The sequence below is a fragment of the Diorhabda sublineata genome, chromosome X (genome assembly GCF_026230105.1).
Source record: "Diorhabda sublineata isolate icDioSubl1.1 chromosome X, icDioSubl1.1, whole genome shotgun sequence".
Taxonomy (NCBI): Eukaryota; Metazoa; Arthropoda; class Insecta; order Coleoptera; family Chrysomelidae; genus Diorhabda; species Diorhabda sublineata.
The window spans coordinates 13,236,995-13,259,044 of NC_079485.1; the positions used below are offsets into that span (position 1 = coordinate 13,236,995).

General features: G+C 31.3%; 1 protein-coding gene and 1 long non-coding RNA gene across 3 annotated transcripts in view; one reads left to right on the plus strand and one right to left on the minus strand.

The window, feature by feature from the left end:
* Nucleotides 1-11,369, plus strand: LOC130450678 (uncharacterized). Of its 2 annotated transcripts, none has more exons than XR_008910606.1 (4): nucleotides 1-724; nucleotides 3,060-3,173; nucleotides 10,005-10,397; nucleotides 10,694-11,369. It is a non-coding gene; the product is annotated as an uncharacterized LOC130450678 (long non-coding RNA). The 2 variants fall into 2 exon arrangements; XR_008910607.1 differs by having other exon boundaries at nucleotides 4-724; nucleotides 3,060-3,102.
* Nucleotides 11,364-22,050, minus strand: part of LOC130450677 (cuticlin-4) — a 22,794-nt gene continuing 12,107 nt past the window's right edge. Inside the window, exons 4-8 of the mRNA XM_056789201.1 lie at nucleotides 19,501-19,712; nucleotides 16,230-16,372; nucleotides 15,667-16,057; nucleotides 13,573-13,740; nucleotides 11,364-13,521 (exon numbers count right to left, since the gene is read on the minus strand). Coding sequence (XP_056645179.1) covers nucleotides 13,327-13,521; nucleotides 13,573-13,740; nucleotides 15,667-16,057; nucleotides 16,230-16,372; nucleotides 19,501-19,712 — 1,109 coding nt within the window. The 3' untranslated portion in view covers nucleotides 11,364-13,326. The remainder of the gene's footprint in view (nucleotides 13,522-13,572; nucleotides 13,741-15,666; nucleotides 16,058-16,229; nucleotides 16,373-19,500; nucleotides 19,713-22,050) is intronic.

Consider the following 22,050-nt stretch of genomic DNA (forward strand, 5'->3'; position numbering starts at 1 on the left):
GACGCAACGCGACCTGACGCGGCAAGCGTGAACTCACAGTCGTGCCCCGCTATAGTTCAAACTCAGTTTGCTGTACCACACATGTGGGTGACTAATTATTAAAATCAATATCACTCATTTTTGTTTTAATTGTAAATTGTCCACTGTTTTTTCTCTTCAATAGAATAAATTTCTTGTTGAGACAATCAAATTATAAGTTTGTATTCTGTGTTCTTTTTATTTGACATGTCAAATGTTACTTCCTATAATGAATATAATGTAAGTTAAGGTGTTTGAATAAGAACATGTATTTTATTAATAAAAATGTATTTATGAAGTCCTTCTAACACCATAAAATAATAAAACAATACGAAACAACTTTTATTACCGGAAAACCAAGAATTGTACATACGAGAATATCAATTGTTTAACCCACGGCTGCCAGTTTGACGTAGATCAGATGTTTTCTTAGTTTGCCTAATGTGTTATTAAAAACACATTTTTTTGAATATTAGTTGCAAATTGACTGCTTCCTAAGTGTGTATAAGTTAAATTATGGAGAAGTTTGTTGATATGGAGGCGGTGAGGAATTCTCTTATTCACGAATTGTGGCTCATTAGTCACTTTCATTATAATGCACAAATTTTGGAAAAAAATAATCTGATGTTTACCTCCTACTCCATTGGAAAAATTCTATAAAAGCTCGTATCGATTTCGTCGATTCCACCATTTCAAATATTTACTGGTAAGTTTTTACATCTTTTTTTACTTTACTTTTTATATATAGTGCTTACAAGATTTTAATTTATATTTCAATAAAAATTCATATTTTTTTTTATTTTGGTAATAGAACAGATCTTTGTATAGTTATATTTTGAAAATATATAAGTCTAAATTGTTTTTAATTTCTAACTGCTTTTTATTCGTTGTTCTGTTAGATAGATTAAATGTGAATTTGGAGAATCATAACCTAGGATAGTTTTATTTGATTTTCATATATTTATTCAATAACAGCTTTTTCACCCTTTTTCTTTGCTGTTAACTTTGTTAATAAGCTGGTGGCGTTCAATGTAATATTAAATCTTAACCTTAGATAATGATATCTCATTTAGAATTATAAACTACTCTCCCGATTTATTTAAAACAATTTTTCATTCGCGTCATACTGAAAATCAGTATTAAATACAAAATTTGCTTGAAGTTATTGTTAAGTACGAACAGTTATTAGCTTCAACAGATTATAGATCATTTTTTATTCTTTTTGAGGTTATTTTAGTTCATTTTGTTTGATATTTTATTTCAGATGAGGTATTTTCGTTTTTTGGTCAATCCTTAAAAGTTAAATATAAATTACTCGATTTTGGAAATATTTGCAGTTTCTTTTATTAATTCTTCTTTCAAAATTGATTATTTTAATACACTGGGCTCTTTTAATCTTTGTCAACATCAAATTTTTTGTTTAATTATATAATATAATGATATTTAAAAACGATCATATGGACCTTCTTAATATAACTCAGAATTTATCTAAATAGGGAAATTATTTTACTAGAATCTGATTTAGAAACAAAGTTTCTTTCTGATTGTGTAAAGCCACACAATAATCAAGTTCCTCTTACTTCTTCACGTTTATCTTGGAAGCCCGTCAGGTGTTCAAGTAAATAAAATCGAAAAAAGGAGATTTAATTAAATTAATACAAACTTCATTGCATATTAGTACTAAAAACGAAATTAATGCATAGCATGTACGAGGATGGTACCAGAAGTTTCAAATTTGAAGACGCCATGTTTAGTATTTGTTGGCAGCCATCAATAGTGAACGTATTCAGTGGATATGGTCATCGTTATGTGATACAATACTTTTATTTGAGGTGCGTAGGCCAACCAATATAAAAGATGAACTAGATTCTACTCTAGTTGAGACATTTCGTTCATTATCAACAGTAAAATATTGGTCGTTATGTGATACAATACTTTTATTTGAGGTGCGTTTGCCAACCAATATAAAAGATGAACTAGATTCTACTCTCGGTGAGACTGTTTGTTCATTATCAACAGTAAAATATTGGGTAGCAAAGTTTAGACGAGACCGTATGAAATAGGAAGATCAGCAACGCAGTGGTAAACCAAAGAAATGATGAAGAAAATCAACAAAGAGGTACTCGATGATCATCGACTGAAAGTGTGCTAGCTAGTAGGCATTTCAAAAATTGCGGTCGGTTTTTGGAATGCGTGTGGGATAATTTTCATTTACTATCTTGACAAGGGAGAAACTATCAACTAAGCTAGTTTTCTGCGAACTTATTGCAACGTTTGAGAGAAGAAATCAAGTAAAAACCTCCGCATTTGGATAAGAAGAAAGTGTTGTTTTATCAGGACAATGCTTCAGCTCACATCCGTAATTGAAATGGTCAAAATTAACGAATTAAAGTTTCAGTTGCTATCTCATGTATCCTATTAGCCAGATTTAGCCTCCTTGGGAAAATGGCTCGGTGGTCAAAGATTTTTTTAGGAGCTTGACGATTCTTATTATAAAAATGGTGATTATGTTGAATAATTCCAAAATTTTTTTTGTTGGGCTAGGTACTTTTGGAATCATCCTCGTACTTATTGTTAATAATTAGGGTAAATGTGGTTAACATGAATATTTTTAAAGTTTCCATACATAATAACACAGTGAGTCTTCTTTTTCTATTAACAATACTAATTGTAGTAATAAAATTAAAATTAATAAGTTGTAAAGCATCTTCTATTATCATTTTATTTATTATTTCATATTAAGACTTATAAATATTCATATAATAATTTTAGTTATAAACTTTTAGTTCCGAGAAAAGTGAACAGTTGATTGGTGCAAATTGTACTAATGAGGTATTTTTGTTCATAATTATTTAATCAATATCCTTTTTCATCTTATTATTTTTGTTCAAAACATCAACGTCCATAAATCAACATATCCGTGAAATTGATAAATAATTAGACTCTTAATATTTCTGATATATTCTGACTGTCATATTTATAATTACAATTAATTATTCAAATTTTATTTTGCAGTATTCAAAAGTAAATAACCATTTTAGGTTTTTTTTGGACAATATCGACAAGAGAATATCCAAAGATTAGGTTCCAAACAACAAAAAACTGAAAAGAAATTAGAAGAAATATAAACAACGACAATTTATAATGCTGAAATAGTATTGATAATAGATTTGAAAAGTTCCATGGTTCTTTGGCAACTTGTCCAAAAGATGATGATTTGACTGAACTTCCAAAAAGTTTTCAAGTAGATTTAACACCACAAAAACTTTAAACACTTTTATGGCTTAAGTGGAGTGAAAAAACAAAAACCTCCTTGAGGTATCTCAGCAGATGAAATGGATCTTGAAAAAACATTTACAATGCTATCTTTGATCTTGAAATGCAATGAAATGACAGTGGAAATCGAGCATAAAAAAACAATATAATGGAGGTACATTAGTCGTTTGTCCATTTAGTCTTCCGAACTAATAGTCAGGAGAGTTAGAGCAAAGGACGGACCTAACCTAAAAATATTAACGAAATAAGATTTGATTACAACTTCATATGGTACAATAAATAGAAGTGCTGGTTTTAAAGTGAAATGAGGAAGATGAAAGGAATTACAGATCTGTTACATTTGCTAATGTTCACAGATCGACCACATGGATGTTAACAGGAAAAGGAGTTTGACATGTTTGAGGATGAAATTACAGGAGAGACTGAACACCTATATATGGTTTATATTTTTCCAATTTAAGAAAATATTTGAAAAATTGATTCTTTTTTATTGCAGATTACATCATCTCTTATGTTAAAAAGAAAAAACTGAACTAATTGGAAAGGAACTACTGTGTAGCAAACAGAAAGTTGTATCTGTTGATTTAAAAATTGTTTATACCAAAATATTAATATTTTCTTGTATATTTTTCGCCATGGTAAAAATCTTGAAAATATCATCATTCCAAACATTTTCAAAAATTTTTCCCATTAACATACATCTGGTTATTCTAATCAATCTGTAAATGTGGCAGATCTGTAATTTCTAATTTGATGTGCTCCATCTAAAACTATTCTTCTTCAATTTACTTTACAAACAGCACTTCTTATTTTCCCTATTTACTATACCATATAAAGTTATAATCAAATCTTATTCGGTTAATATTTTTAGGTTAGATTCTCTTTTAGATCCACAGTAAGACTCTGCCTCAGAATGCTAACTGGACAGAAGAGTAATTTAACTCCCTCATATTATTTTTTACATTAAAACATATCCTATTCTGTTTGTCGCTGCTAACACACGCTAACTCGAACTTATTTCAGGCAAATCAGCTTTATCCTAACATTTAAATGCTAACGGAAACTACAGAATCGAAATATAAAGATAAAATTCATCAGTATTATATTATAAATGCTTGTGGGATTGTGGCAAAACTAAATACCGAAGTGTACTACTTCTAATATATTAAATACTTATGTATTAATGGTCTGGGAATTAATTACTTAAAAATTACTTAAATTTTGTAATGTATTTAAAAAAGAAAAATTCATTAACTTCAACATACAAAAGTTAAATTACCTCTTGATAGAAATATTAAGAGTATTGATTCTGAATTAATATAAGTATTGGAAAATTGGGTATATATTATGTTGTTATTTGTTACACAGCAGTGTTGATTAAAATCAATCTAAGTCTTTATATACATTTTATTTACATCTTCATATATATACATCATCTATCACTTATATCTTATAAAACCAACCATGTGCTAAAAACCCGGTAAAACCATATATTCACTTAACCTTACTTTTCTCAATAATAATCAACTACAAAAACAAAACTATGTACGTAGAACATTAAACTACTATTTCTACAAATCAAGCGCCATCTCTATAAGAAAGCATTAACTTAAAATAACTCCTAAAGATTTCTATTATAACACCCTCTCTTAATGCGCATCTTATATGAGTCTATAAATTTATATATAATCATATTCAAAATATCACCTATATGACATGAAATTAACAAATAAAATAAATAATTGTTTACGGTTTGAGTAAAATTGTGGTTTTTGCAATCCTTTTGTTAATAAGTCTGCTAACTGACATTTTATATTTATATATTCAAGGACAATACAATCATTTTTTACATTCTCATGAATAAAGTTATATTTTATGTCTATGTGTTTGACACGTTTATTATTCTCAGGATTTTTAACAAGTGCAATACAACCCTGATTATCTTCAAATACTTTAAAAAAATTCACATCAAGATTCATATCTAGCAACAATCTTTTTAACCACAAAGAATCCTGGACAGCAGCACATAAAGCTATCAACTCCGCTTCAGTACTGGACAATGCAACACAGTTTTACTTTCTGGTTACCCACAATACTGTATTACCAAAAACTTTAATAACGTACCCCGACACTGATCTTCTGTTATTCACGTCTCCTGCCCAATCCGAATCTACATAACAGCTCAATGGTAATTCATTCATTCTCCTTTCATACTTTAATCTTGCCTTTAATGTTCCTTTTAAATACCTTAACAGCCTTTTTAGTCCAATCCAAATTTCTTCTGAATTTCTTTCTTGAAATCTACTAAAGTAGTTTACTCTGAAACTGATGTCTGGTCTTGACCCTAACATTAAAAACATCAAACACCCAATCAATTCTCTTACTGGCTAGTTTCCATTTGTATCATTTTTGTTTAGATCTATTCTAAATTTTGGGTCTATTGGAGTTGAACATAGTTTAGAATTTTCAAAATTCCCTGTAAATATCTTTCTTGATTTATTTCCAAAATTCCATTATCTCTGTCATAACAAATTTCTAAACCTAAAAAATTTTTTAACTCACCTTTGTTCTTAATTTCGAAATTATTCATTAATTCATTTTTGCATTTATTAATTATTGTTAAATTTGTTCCACACAATATAATATCATCCACATAAAGTAATAAGTAAATTACATATTCTCCAGTCTTTTTATAGTACAAGCAGTAATCAGTTTCAGATCTACAAAATTCTAAGTTTATTAAAAAACTATTTATCATGTTGTTCCAGCATTTAGATGCTTGTTTTAAGCCATAAAGGGATTTATTTAGTTTTAATATTTTGTCTGGTTTACATTTTACTCCTGGTGGATAGATATATACATTCTCTTTCAATTCGCCGTTTAAGAATGCGGTTTTCACATCCAACTGTTGATAATAAAATTTAAATTGTAGACCCACTGACAATAATGTCCTTATTGAAGTCATTTTTGCCACGGGTGAGTAAATTTCATCATAATCAAAAGATTCCTTCTGCGCAAAACCCCTGACTACTAAGCGAGCTTTATATTTGTCACTTATTTGTTCTTCTAAAGGCCTCTTAGCAAATACCCACTTTGTACTTAGTATTTCTGCATTCTTGGGCATTGGTGCTTCTATCCAAGTTTTATTTTTCTCTATTGAACTTATTTCTCTTTTCATCGCTTCCATCCATAAGTCATTGTCTCTTCTATCAGTCAAGTCTTCCACTGTTTCGGGTACATTCTCAACATATGACATTGCATCAAAGGCCATATACATTTCAAACTCATTATATCTGTTAGGTTTTCGCCTGGTTCGTTTTTCTTGTATTTCTTGTCCTCTGTCTTGTAAATCATCTTCTTGTAATACCTGCATCTCTTCTTGTATTTGTTTTACTTCTTCTTGTTCATCGTCACTTTCTTCTATTATTGCATTTTTGCTATCAAGTTTTCCATTTTCCTTCAACTCCATTCCTTCATTTTTAAAATAAAATTCGCTCTCATTAAACATTACATCTCTTGCAATGACTACTTTCTGTTCCATGATATCCCATAATCTGTATCCTGTCATTGTGTATCCAATCATCATACACTTCTTCGCTTTAGAATCAAATTTTTTTCTAAATTGTTTTGGAATGTAGCAATATGCTGTAGATCCAAAAACTCTTAAATTACTAATGTCCGGTTTCTTCCCATTCCATATTTCAGCCGGAGTAACTTGTAAAGCACTACTTGGGCTTCTATTTAGAACGTATGCTGCTACTCGAACTGCTTCACTCCAAAATTCTTTAGGAATATTAGCGTTTTGCATCATGGTCTTTGCTTTGTCCACCAAGCTTCTATTAAAGCGTTCTGCCTTACCATTTTGTTCTCAATGTAGCTAATTTTAAATTAAACTTAGCCTGAACCATTCTCACATATTCTCGGAAACATTCTAACTAAACATTCTAACCTTTTTACAGACAATAGATTTCGCCTTAAATTTGGGACATATAGAACATTTTTAATTTTACATTTGATTTCTTTTCCATTGACCTCACTAAAAACTTCAATATTTCCTACTCCAATGGCTTCCATGTAATTGTTGTTTTTTGCAACCGCTATTTTAATGGGTTTTTTCAACTTCATAAAATCATGAAAATACATTTTATCATTTACTAAATGATCAGTACACCCTGAATCGATATAAAATACTAAATTTTGTTTACTTACAGTTTGGTAACAATCTTCTAAATTAGAGTTTAAATTTGACAAAAAACAAATACCTTGTCCATCTTGTACCTCATCAAGTTCAGTTCCTCCTTCATTTTCCATATAGTTTGCTCCCTTATTGTTATTGTCCTGATACTCATGGTCATAATTTCTTCTATAGCTTGTTTCTTTATATCCTCTTCCTCTGTAACCAAATCCTCCTCTATAACCATTTCCTTGAAAATTTCCTCTAAAATTCCCATAACCCCGAAAACTACTTTGACCTCTAGTAAAACTGTCTCTGCTTGAACCTCTGTTTCCTCCTCTCTGATTTCGACAATTTTTCTTATAATGACCTCTTTTTCCACAAGTATAACATACACCTGGACTATAAGTTGAAAAAGCTGATGAGTTTACACTATCTTGCTGATAATTTCTGCTTTCGCTATTGGCTTCATACAATGCACTTTTTCTTTCAACTTCAGCTCTTAATTTAGTTTTTGCTAAACTTATTGTTAGATCTTCTGGTGGTATGTTCTCTAATATGGTTATTACGGTTTCAAACTCTTTCGGCATAGCAAGTAATAAACTATAAACAATATCTTGCTCTTTCATGTCTGCGCCTGTAGTATTTAATTGTCTTATGGTTTCATCAAAATCAGACAAAAACTTTTCTAATTTGCTACTATCTTGAAGTTTCATAGACATTAGTTTTCTTCTTAGAATTAACTGGCCCGGAATGCCTTTCTTTTCATATCTTTCGTCTAAAACTGTCCATATACTAAAAGCTGTATCTTTTCCTCTAATTAAATCTATTTGCGAGTCGTCCAAACACTGCACTATCATAGACTTACATTTATTGTCCTTCTTCTTTGCTTCAGCCCGAAGTTTGTCACTTTTATAATCAGAATCATTAAATTCCTTTTCGATACATTCCAACACATCTTTTTCTTCAAACAAAATACTCATACGATACTTCCATGTGTGATAATTTAATCCATTTAATAATTCTACATTAAAATGGTTTTTAATGCCAATAATACTGTTACTGTTCACCTCCATTTTTTTTCCTTTTTTATAATAACGACCTTTTTCAATATTGAGTTGTGACCTGGGCCCATAACCTGTTGTTATTTGTTACACAGCAGTGTTGATTAAAATCAATCTAGGTCTTTACATACATTTTATTTACATCTTCATATATATACATCATCTATCACTTATATCTTATAAAACCAACCATGTGCTAAAAACCCGGTAAAACCATATATTCACTTAGCCTTACCTTTCTCAATAATAATCAATTACAAAAACAAAACTATGTACATAGAACATTAAACTACTATTTCTACAAATCATCGCCATCTCTATAAGAAAGCATTAACTTAAAATAACTCCTAAAGATTTCTATTTGTATAACATATTAGAATTAGTACACTTTTGGGATTAATTTTGCCACAATCCCACTATGAAAACGCTCTTATACATATACAAAGGTATACATTCTATTTAGTATCCATGAATTGTTATCTTGTTCCATAATTTCAAATTTTTTTTCTTTTTTTTTTTTATATAACTATAATTGGTCTCTTTTTATTCGTTTTAAATGCTCTGTTGCATTCTACTAAATCTTTTTCTTCATTATTATCTAGACCTTATCATTTATTTCTTGTTGGCTTTCATTTTCTCTATCTTCGATTCCTTGAATTTTCATATTATTGTGCTTTATTTATCTTTCTACATTTTTCAGTCTTTATTTTCGTTCAATTATCATTTGATCAAGCTTTTGATTTTATTGTTTCAATTCTTCTGTCTATTTCTTCTTCCATGCTCTTAGGGCTTTCTTTTATCTTGAATCTTCTTTTTTATCATTCATTTCTTCACTTAACAAGTTTCGCTAGTTCTATCATCTACTCAGTTCAGTACCCAATATTCTATTTAGATTCAGTCCGGGTCTGTATTTTTGTTCATAACTTTTTCTATTTATTATCGATATTAATAATTTTGATTTATTTTATATCTAGTTTTTCTCTTTTACTCGATTTCCTCTGTCATTTCATGTTAATATTTCTAGGTTAGGTCCTTTCATCTTCCTCATTTCACTTTAAAACCAGCACTTCTATTTATTATACCGTATGAAGTTGTAATCAAATCTTATTTCGTTAATATTTTTAGGTTAGGTCCGTCCTTTGCTCTAACTCTCCTGACTATTAGTTCGGAAGATTAAATGGACAAACGACTAATGAACCTCCATTATATTGTTTTTTATGCTCGATTTCCACTGTCATTTCATAGCATTTCAACATCAAAGTCAGCATTTTAAATGTTTTTTCAAGACCCATTTCATCTGCTAAGATACCTCCAGGAGGTTTTTGTTTTTTCACTTCACATAATCCATAAAAATGTGTAAAGCTATTGTGGTATTAAATCTACTTGTAAACTTTTTGTAGGTTCAGCAAAATCATCATCTTTTGGACAAGTTACCAAAGAACCATGCAACTCTTTTAATTTATCTATTACAGAATTATAATAGTTCCATTTCCAGAAATCTTTGATTAAAAAATTTCTCCCATGATAAAGCTTGTGACTCAATCCGTACTTCTTCTAATTGCTGTTATTATAACCTCTCTTATTTATTTTTTATTATCATTTGGTAAATTGAAACCTTCTGTTACATCTGTAGTACTTTTTGATTACAACAAAATATTAATATTTTTGTCAAATATTGATATCAAAAAGCTGATGAAATCATGATGCGGAATGGTATGACGAAATTGTAGAATCAGAACCTAACCAACAAATTTTTTAAAACTGTTGAATTTTCTTATAACGGTTATTCTTGATGAGAAAATGGAATTTTTGGAAAATGATTGTAGATCAGATACTGCATTGGATTATATTGACCAATTGAACAAGTAAGTTGTTGAAGAATCCCGACTCTACAATTATTTTTCATTATGAATGGTGGCAGTCCTGCTAATGACATTTTTCAACGGCTGTCATCTTGACTTCTTGTATTCCGATTTGCTTGTGATTTGAATTTATTTTGTCAAGTAATTAAAAACTAAACTAGAAAAAACAGCGTAATGACAACTTCAAGCTCATTTTACTGATAGTGACACTAATTTTTGACAGCTACGTTTTTATAATGCACAATAAAAAGGCGTTAAGACACATAAATATAATAAGTTAACAATTGGTGGTTTTTCAGATTCAATGACCGCAAAAACGAAAAGCGGATATCGTTATCTTCAACTGTTGGCGAAGTTGATTTAAATTTGGTTGGAACAAATCAATTGACCCTATTGGGTCTCCACTGGAATCCCGAATTAGAACACCAGACGCAGGATCGAATTTTCCCCCATAGACAAAAGAATTTCGGATATGCAAATAAAGAACATATAAATTGCTAATAATTCGATGTTAACTGATATGTTGTATAAGTCGATGGAAAAGATTGAAATTATTATTTGATATATAAAATAGCTTCACTATTATTTAAATTTTTTATGTATGTCATTTCATTTTGACATGTTTTATTGTTTAAAGTACTTTTGGAATTGTACTTGTTTGAATAAGGATCTAGTTTCCATTATTTGTCACTATTTTAATTCAACCCATCTTCATTACTATTTCATATTCACGTTCTAGTTCTGTGCTTGTGCTGTCAATTAAACGCAAAGAAGTCTATTCTAACCTAAAACTATTTTAATGAGTGCAGTCTATGCATCCAATGATCCGAGGTACATTATATTTCAAAAAGAAACTCAAACATTTCAAATTCATATTCAACTGAGTTAAATTTATATTTGTAATAAATCAAAACTAAATAAAAAGTTTTAACTACTGAAATTCATCCAAATATATTCTTATTGTGTCAAAATAAATTTGAAAGTTTCATTGGTTACCCAAATTTTTTTTTAAATTAGTCATCACTGAGTTGAATTAAAGGGTTTCTTAAAACAACTCCGTGGGGCTCTGCAACAGCTTATTCCAGCAGTCCAATATACAGAAGATCATCAATTAGTACAATCCTTTATAAATGATAGGTTAGAATTGTCTATTTACATGCAAATGAGAGTGAAACGACATCGACCTTTCTTCTCCGCGGGTTGCGACTCTGTACTTTTGCGCTCCAATTCGGTTCTACCTCCAATATCCTTCAAAACTACATCCAATCATTTTTTCTTCAGTTTCCTCCTTTTTCTTATACCACTTTATAATCAAAACATACAGTTCTTTTACATAATGGGATTGCTTCAGAGTATATGACGTGATGAGGTCTTCTCCAGCGACAAGTCTTTACCCGTTTTGTATGTCCGCTGGACAATTTCTTTTCAGTTTTCTACCATATTGGGGTTTTATAAGTGGATGTATGTATGTGGATATTGGGCTAACATATATAATGTGAACCAGAGGATCTATCGTATACCACCAGTGTTTACAGCTGATCTATTAATCTCTTTCCTCTTAGATAATAGGATGGCTGTAGCTACCAGATATCTTCCTCTTCCATTTCAAGCGCTCCAAGATGTACTTCTTCACATTTTAAAAGAATGTGGATAGAGGTTTCGTCTTCTGTGCAACAAAATCTGCATTACCTGCTAGGTCTAGTTCTTCAGGTGTTGTTTGTTGAGGCGATAGTGCCTCGATTGGACTCCTGTAAGTATTCGAAGATTAGGTTCATACATTGAGAAGATTTACTCTGCTTATAGTCTCCTAGAAGAGTCTTTACCTGTCTCAGCCCCTGTTGGTTGTCCTAATGATTGGTTTTGCTACTATCTACCCTCATGTTCTGTATCTGATACCACAGAAGGGTTCGGGCTCCATTGAGGGATTGTCTACCCTCGTCTATAAGTGGATGGAATAACGTTTTTTCATGGTTACCCTGTCCTTCATTTTGAAGACGATAACTTTGTTATCGAAACGTGCGTCAGACATTGTGTTGGTGTAGTGGCTGTTGTATACAGTATGATTGTCACCAACGGTTCCAAAAATTCCAACTTGTCAATAATGTCGGTATGATACAAATTACAAGATACCAAAGTTGAAATTACATATATTTTGGGGGTAGGGTAGGTAGTGAAAAAAAAAATAATTGAAGTGTCATTTATTAAAATGTTTTTAACTAAACGATTAGGAACCAGATTCTCATTTGTAAATTATGTACATTATAACAATGAGATTGTGATTCAAAATCATGAAAAAAAATTCGATAAAGGAAAAAAAGTGAAGCCAGTACGAAATTTTCACGGCTTCTGAGTCCCAGGAAAATTTCGTACTCAAACGAGGAACAAACCAAAAGTGCGCGAATGAAATTCGTAAAACTGGCGCATTCAATAGGATTCTTATGAATTAACGAATTTGAGTATTGAATATTAAATTGGCGCAGTAAGTCACTAGTGGTTTGTTCCGTTTAACGAAAAGAAACATAAAAAATATGTTTTAACGATTTACAATAGATGAAAAATCGTTTTTTGATAGTTCCTTTTCAATTTTTAGAAGTACAAATAACCCACCACCTTACCCCTGTATATTAACGAAAAAAATGTTCACTCGATTTTTAATATCACAAATGTTGCAGCTGAACCTCAAAAAGTCCCATAAATTTTGTATTTTGATATATATTTCCAGAAAATTGGCGCAATCAATAGGATAAATACCAAATTATAGGTTCTGGTAATAAGAGCGTTAATTTTTTTCGAAAAAAGTTTAGTTTCTACCAAGTTTATGGCACTTTGAGCTACCTCAAAAAAAACTTGGATCGAAAACCATGGCAGTACAAACGAGTGAAAAAATTAAGAATCGAAAGAAGGGAAAAAAATGATTTAAATCGTTAAAATTTTAACTAGTATGGCTGTAAGCGGTATTAGTGTAAGGTCCGCTGTAAATTGAACCGCTCGAATGCGAAGTCGTCTTCTTCCTTCTCTTGGCCAGGAGACATAAGATGGCGGCAACAACGCACAGCATCAAAATGAGACCCGCTATGCATATTCCGATGGCGAAACTCTTCTGAGATATGCAGATACTGTCTGAAGTCTTAAATTTGTTAAATTAGATAAACGAAGACCTTGATTGGTACTTACTTACTTTTTCGCTAAATACGGAATCTTCTTCAGTTTTTGCGGAATCGTTGGCTTCATTCACATATAAACCACTGTATACGTTTATGGTGGCTGGTGTACCTTCTCCTTCTGTGGTTTGCGAGCGCGCCTGTCGCCGGATTCTGTTACCATTGGAATTCCAACAAGTGGGCTCCTGGAAAATTTATTTCATCATTAAGAGCCATACTATAACCTAAGGGAAAAGTTAGACTGAAACGGAAAGCTTCAGATTTTTTTTAAATAGTTATCTCATGTTTTCATTTTAAATTATTTTTTGCTAAAAAACTTTTCAACATAGAGACGTTTCCAGAAACTACAACTACATCGAATCTAGCGCCAGTACCAATTTTTCATTTTTGAAGAAACTAATCTAACCTAACCTTTTAAAGTTTTAAATGTATTTCCATCTGCAAATTAAACAATTTTACAAATTTTCCTAGAAAATATCGAAAAATCATCGAATCTAGATAATCAATTTTTTAAGAATATGGCAGGTTAAGCATGGGTCATGTGACCCTTGGAAAATTTGATATTTTTACCATAAAATCACCTTCTTAAGAGGAACATTCCCCTAAGTTATCAGACGTGCGTGCATTAGTTTTTCAAATAAAAAATTAATAGAATTTAAAAAATTTTGGTAAGAGTTTGATAAGCCACCCCACGACGATCATCATGAAATTGATTGATATTAAGAGAAATCGATTTTATGCGGAAACATTTACTTCCGGAGATACCGGAAGTGGCTATTATTTCAGGAAGGCTAACAGATATCGCACCATGGATAACCTTGATCCATAGATCTCCTCAAGAAATATCTGTGTGTCAAAAGTCATGATGATTGACGCATGCGCAGAAGAGTTTTTGTGAAAAAAGTATGCAAATGCATCATTTTTATCAAAACAAGCACGTTGGTCCAGGAAGCTTAATTCATACAGATGTCTGGCTAGCCTATCCATGCCTCAGTGGGTAAATCACAAAGAAATATTTGTTTCTGATAGCGAGGTTCATACCCAAAGAATTGAGGCCAGTTGGAGATCTCTGAGAGCATTCTTCCGCTATTGGCATGTACCTTCAGAAGATTGGGAGGACGTAATCCTAGAATATATACATGGTGACGAGAATGTCGTAAGTCTGAACCAAAAATGCCCCATTCGTTTCATTTTCAAATGTAAAAGATATAGATTTAAGTACAATTAAAATACTTGATTGAAGAAAAGTATTTTTGTTTACCTTTATTTCAGACCTAACTTAACCTAACCTTATAAAAACTCTTTAAAATTTGGTTTTAAATTCTACAAGTTTTCAAACATTTCAGATTTTTCAAAATTTTTTGTGGTTTAATTTTGAAATTGCAATGGATTTTCGAAATGATATAGTTTTCATATTTTACAAATTTTTTGAAATTTTGAATTATCCATACATTATTGAATTGAGTATTTTTAGAAATACTTTTTTTTATTCCAATAATTTCATAATTTTTGCGAAACTCATACAAATTAAAAAAAATGTTCATTCATAGAAATTTCCAAATTTTCAATTTTTTTTTTTCGATATTTCACAAAAAAGTCTAGTAAGTAAAGTTTTTCAGGGGGGTTTCTCAATTTTTCAAATCCTTGAAAATCTTGCTAATTTTTTGAGTAAATTTTACGTTTTTTAAATTTTTCTACAATTTTTTGTAATTTTTGGATTATTCTATTAGGCTCGTTTTGTTTTCCAAAATTCTCAGATTTATGAGAATTTTCAGAATCTAATAAAACTTTGTTTTTTTCTAAATTCTATCATATTTTCAATTTTTTTGTGGAGCAGTTTCTAATTTGTTCAATTTTTAACCAACAGAAATTGAAAAATTTTTTGGAATCCACCAAATTTTTAAAACATATTTTAGTGGTTTTTAGAAATTTTTTATTTCCCAAAATTTGTCTCCAAAATTCAATTTTACATTATTTCTGAAAATTTAATTATCCAAAATGGTCGATTTTCTCGATAATTCTAACAATTTCAAATACGCTATTTATCACAGGTTCTTCAATATTTTCATTTTCAAAAATTATCAACCGATTAATCAAATTTGAATACTTACGACGTCACAACTTTTATCTGCCTTCAAGCACAATTTGACATTACACTGATAATAAACGGAAGCCGTATAAGGAAATTTGTGTGCTTGGAATTCCACATAGGCTTTAGTCTTGTCTTCAGAATACCGGAACATTCCCATAATTTCCGGATCGGTGGGACACCCATCGTCGTTTATCAATTTTTGTTCCCCCCAACCGAGACCGTCTCTGACTAAACAATCGGTTACGTGGATACCATAAGTGTCTTGTTCATCCAAAGTTACGACGAGCGTCAGGGGATCCCCGATTTTAACGTTTTCCGCCACTTCTTTTTTGGTTGGGTCTCCCGAAAAGATGCGCATGCTACAGCCAGGCATAGGAGCCAGAGCCGTTAAACGATCAGCGCCCTGTAAACTGAAATATAAAACGTTACGATTTGTTATATTCTACTCTATATTACACAAGGTTTTACAAAAAAAAGTTTAAGATAGGTAGGAAACTGAAAAATATTGGGGTTTGCTCGGTAAAAAATTTTCGTTACGTAATTCGATTTTGACATAAAATTGATAACTAATTTTCTACTTACTCGACTTTGAGCGAATCATTGGTGACTGTATTGTTCCGAGTATTATAGCGACACCTTATATGGAAACCTCTACCTTGATTCGTCACCAGTTTCAAATGAGGCTGTACTACAATCGTGTTGTAGTATTCTATGCCTCCATCGTCCTGAAAATAATAAATATCACATCATCCATACAACCCCGTAATTTCATTCAGACTAATAATTTGTCACATCTGCAGTGAATCGAATCGAAACAACAAAGACTATCACGATTCAATGGACGGAGCCTCTTTCGAAAATTGGTTTTCCAAAATTCCAATAATGGCAACAACGGGAGCAGGTTCTCAAGAATGGTTTACTTCTAAAAAAATCAATTTTGATGAAACTACAACTAAGACAGAGCTTCCACAAGTTATCACACCCCTAACATTATTGATAAAATGGCCCTACCATTGTGGACTGAATCCCATTGAGTTGATCTGGAAAGATGTTGTACAATATGTACAATTACAACAGAAAATAAAACATTTGAATTTTTCACGAAGATATTCATATGATTACACTAGATAAGTGGAAAACGTGTTTTCAACATGTCTAGGACAAAGTTGAAACCAAAATCTGGTATATAGATATTGTCATTGATTAACAAGGTGAGTCCCTTATTATAAATATTGACAACAGTGGAAGGAATAAGGAAATGAGGCATTCAACAATGTCTGGCACTATGGACCGGTATAGAAAATCAGTTCCACAGGGAAGTGCACTTAGCCCCATTCCTCTATCTTATGTACACAGCTGGTATTCCCAAACACACAACTACCGCAACATATGCAGATGACACTGCCGCTCTAGCATCTCACCAGGACCCAGATATGGCCTCCCATATATTGCAGACAAACTTAGACCCCATTTTCTTGTGGCTAAAAACTTGGAGAAGAAAAGTAAATTAAAATAAATCTGTTCATGTTACCTACACCCAACGGAGAGGAACAGGCAACAAAAAGAGAGTGCAAAATACCTTGGAAATCATCTGAACCGACGACTAACCTGGAGCACACACATACTAACCAATTGGGTCTAAACGTCAGCAAACTATATTGGTTAATAGGTCGAAAATCCCAACTAATAATTGACAACAAGCTGCTAATATAGAAAAATCACACTAATTATTGTAAATGCTCCTTGGTATGTACCCAACAGCGTTATGGAAACCCATCCCAAAACATTGGTTCCACCTCTAATGCTCAATGTAGAATTTTACAAATTGAAAATAAAAAAGGGGTGAAAAATAAAATTTAATGTTTCGATACACATATTTTTTAATTTCTAAATGAATGTGTTCCATTTTTAGCTGTTCACTTCGAAACTTCACGTTTATATTGTATATTTTTGTGATAATAATCGTTTATAATTTATATTATTAATCTGCAGTACGAAACTGCAAATTATTTCTTGTGCCAAGTGCGATCCTGTTACATGCTCGCCTTTGGAGTTTTCAACCCTAATCACGTGCACTATGCGTGAATATGTTTTGGTTTACTATTTTTCTTCGATAAATAAAATAAATAGAGTGGAAATGATTCAAAATTATCTTCCAAAAAATAAATAGTTTTCATATGAACAATACAACATTAATACTTTGTCAGAAATTAATGTAGTAACCCTCGTACGCACAGGAGGGAGAAATAAGAGCAAAGAAAAACGAAGAAATAGAGAAAGAGCTGGAGTTACATAAAAGCACAAAGACTCAACTGGGCCGGGCACATAATGAGAAAAAAATCAAATGATATAATCAAAAGAATCAAGCAATGGACCCCATTGGGGCCAAGGAGAAGAGAAAGACTTGAAGAAACGAAATAGAGGACATAAGAGCACTTAATATAGAAAACTGGAGGGCAAAATGCCGGAACCGAAAGGAATGGAAAATAATATCAACAACAACCAAAACAAACGATAAATTATAATGAAAACAAAAATAGAAAACGAATAATCCATCTCAAAAAAAGAAGGATTTAAAGTGCCAAAAGCGATGGCCATAATCCAAAGTGTTGATGATGATAATGATGAACCCTCGTATGCCAAAAATAAATTCCCTTTAGTCATCAAATTATCAATCTTTTCTACTTCAATATAAAGCAACCCTCGTATACACTATGCAAAATTTGAACATACCTCGTATATAATACAATATAATTATGAATACCTGATAATGTTAAGAAAAGTTTTATTAAGAAAAATGAAATATTTTCTAATTTTCATTTATATTAGTTGCAACCATGTATACAATGCAAAATTTGAAAAAAAAATTTCTCGAACATACCTTGTATAGTTACTTTGGAATAATGAAATATTTGTTTTTTTTAATAGTTAGATATATTTGTAGGAACCCTTGTATATAAATTGCGAAAATAGAAACAAAATATTTTCGAGTATACCTCCTATATCATTTAATAATATTTAAATAAGTATTATCTGAACAATTAAATATTAAAGCTTCTTTACATGCCAAAAATAATCGAAAATTTTAAATAGAAACCGGGTAGCGTGGAAAGGGGTTCTCGTCCTCTTTTCAGCAAAATCAAGTTTTTCAAATTTGGTGCAATCATTACACTACCCCCTTTATATTTAAAATTTTCGAAAGGCTGCTGGTATTTTCGTACTGTAAATTGAAATTTAAGAATAAAAATCCACAAAGTTTCAGGTTTTTTTTTCATAATACTTAATAATTGAATTTATTACATACAAATGAACCGTATTGTATATATCTAAAAATCTCCTTGAGTGATAGATGGGGTTTTTTTTTTGAAAAACCGTTACTTAAAATACAGTTATCTAACCCAGAAGCGACTATTTAATTAAAAACTCATTTGATTTGTAAAATACAGACGTGAAAAAATTAAATTGGAAATATAGAAAAAAATTCTAAGGACGAGTTACTCATCGGCCAACAGCCTCACCTTGAAACACGTTGCGTGGATCATCACTAAGAAATTATTCAATGGCCGCCAACAGTAGAAATGATTTAAAAAGTTCTCTTTGTAGTAAAAAAAATATTACATGAACGAGATGTTCAGGGCCGAACAAAATAAATTTTTAAATAACAAGAAATCATAGAAAATTTCAATTACGTCATGTTACAAGGTTCCATATAAAGACATGGCGAATATGTTGTTTGACTTCGAAGGTGTTTTATGTGGGATGACAATAATTTTTTTTTCATTCCTTAATATTAGAATAAAAATGATTCTCTATCTGATAAATACATGGACAAAGTATTTTTGTACAAACTTACCAGGTCAGTACTCATGGTATTGCAGCCTCTAAGAGGTAGAGTATATTCAATAGGTGATTTCTTGTGAATCCATTCTCCCATACAAGTGCTGTTTTTCGAAAGGCCTCTTGGATAAACCATTCCATTGAATCTTCCTGATTTAGTAGTTATACTCACTACAATTTCATCGTTATTACATTGAACTCGAATATCCGATGCTACTTCAAGTGAAGCTGAAACAAATCATGTATCAAGTCATATTCTCAGTTTTGTGTGATTCAATATATTCGTAATTGTCAATAAAATGACAAATTCATTGTAGAAAGAATATACTCCTACCCTCTGAAATAATTATTAAACTATCGATGGTTTATAAGTGGACTATCGATGGTTTATAAGTGGACTATCGATAAAAATTGATAGTACCGACTATCGATAGTTTCGTATCGCTTTGCATTTGGTCTGTTTCCAATAAAACGAAACAAATTCTGAAAATATATTCAGTGACAGTTGACACCAGTATTGCCAGTCCAGATTATGAAATAGACGTAAGCCAGTATACAGGGTGTCTCACGACGAGTTAAAACTATCTGTATATGGCAAAAATAATATCATGAAAATTTCTACGTTCGGGTTCTCATATACGATATTTTTGACTAAAATATTTTCAAAGATCGACTGTAAAATTCTTATTTTAAATGAAGCACCCTATATTTTAATACATTTTTGAAATCTACGTAAAATTTTAGTATACTTTTGTCTGAAAACTTTTTTCGAAAAATGCATACTTTTCGAGTTATTAATTTTTTTGAAAAAACTTTGACTGTTGCAGGCCTTTATAAATTATTTATTTACGAGGATACCCTTAAAGATAAAAAAAGGTTTCTATTCGGTTGCTTTAATCAAGGTCAGACGTATTTGAATTTATGTTGAAAAATTTTTCATTTTATACAGGGTGTGTATAAAAAGTGTTCAAAACTTAACTTCATAAATATCAAATTTCTTTATTTTTTTCAAATAGAACCACCCGGTTTTTCCCACTTTAATGCATTCATGGGTGAAAAATAAGGCAAATTCATGTATACTATAACCTAACCAAACGATTTTCGAAAGTATCTAACAATTGACTATTGACAGTTAAATAAGTTCTCATATTTTTAAGGGTAACCTCTTAAAAAACTAATTTATAAGGGTCTACAACGGTCAAATTTTTTACAATAAAATTAATAACTCAAAAAGTATGCATTTTTCGAAAAAAGGTCTTAAGCAAAAGTATACTAAAATTTTAAGTAGATTGCAAAAATGTATTAATATACAGGGTGTTTTATTTAAAATAACAAAGTTACAGTCGGCCACATTTGAAAATATATTATATCGTATCTGAAAACCCAAATGTAGAAATTTTCATGATTTTACTACTAGTATTTTGCCATATACAGATAAGTTTAACTCGTCGTGAGACACCCTGTATAATTAGTACGAATTGCATATAAGAATTTAGTAGATATACGTGAAATGGGGAAGTTAAGGTAGATAAAACTTACAAAATATTGAGTGTGTTTCCGTGTACGCTCGCTGTTTATTTTTTAACCACTTTTCGTAAAAGTGATCTATGTCTACAAGTCTTCATCAAATTGATCGTGAAAAACGTGTAACATAACAATGTGAATAAGTTTTGTATAAACTGTCCACTATATTTAAATAAAGTAACAGAAAATACCCTGCAACCCCATCACAATCAGTTAGACAACGAACATCAACTGACACAGATCTCCGTAAACAAAAAACAAGAATTTTACCTGAAAATGAACAAAACAAGTGATAAAGCCGCTCAAACTGTCACCCTATTGCGAAAAGGTCAAAGTCAACGAAAAGTGGTCAGCGCTAACATGATTTAATCTGTTGGTTCCAGAGTTTACCATCGTTACCAAGAAACTAGTAACTTGAATCGAAGACGCGGTTTCAGAAGAAAACGGCGCACATCCAAAAGAGATGACCAATTAATTGTCAGCACATCACTGATGCTTAAATCTAACGAGAGCTCAGAGAAACGCAAGGAGTGGCTGGACAGCAAAAGGAAGATTTGAGACACCTAAACTTGAGGGAAAGAGGCTCCAAATTAACCCCAGCCCACCGAGCAGTCCGTCTACGATTCACCACGATTAATGGGGCTCCGGTATCTTCTCAGAGGAAAGCTTGAATGGTAGAGATTTAAGTGAACGAATCTACAGAAGACCTAGAAGAAGAAACCTGGTTTTTGGACGAGTGTTTCTGGATGGTTTGGGCTGGTATTGCAATGGAACGTGAAGGATTAATTCCGATATATAGAAGAAATTTACGTCGTTTCCTACAGTTCATTTCAAAGCAGGAAAATGCCCGCCCACATACTACAGATCCCGTACGGTAGAATTTACAAGATGTTGAAATTGCCGTTATGGAAGCCCGGATTTAATTCTTATCCAGCATTTCTGATATGAAATTAAGAAACAAGGTTAGAAATTGTACATCAGCTACGAAATCGGACCTCAAAAGCCGTTTAGAAGCCATTATTATTTGTATTTTGACGAATTC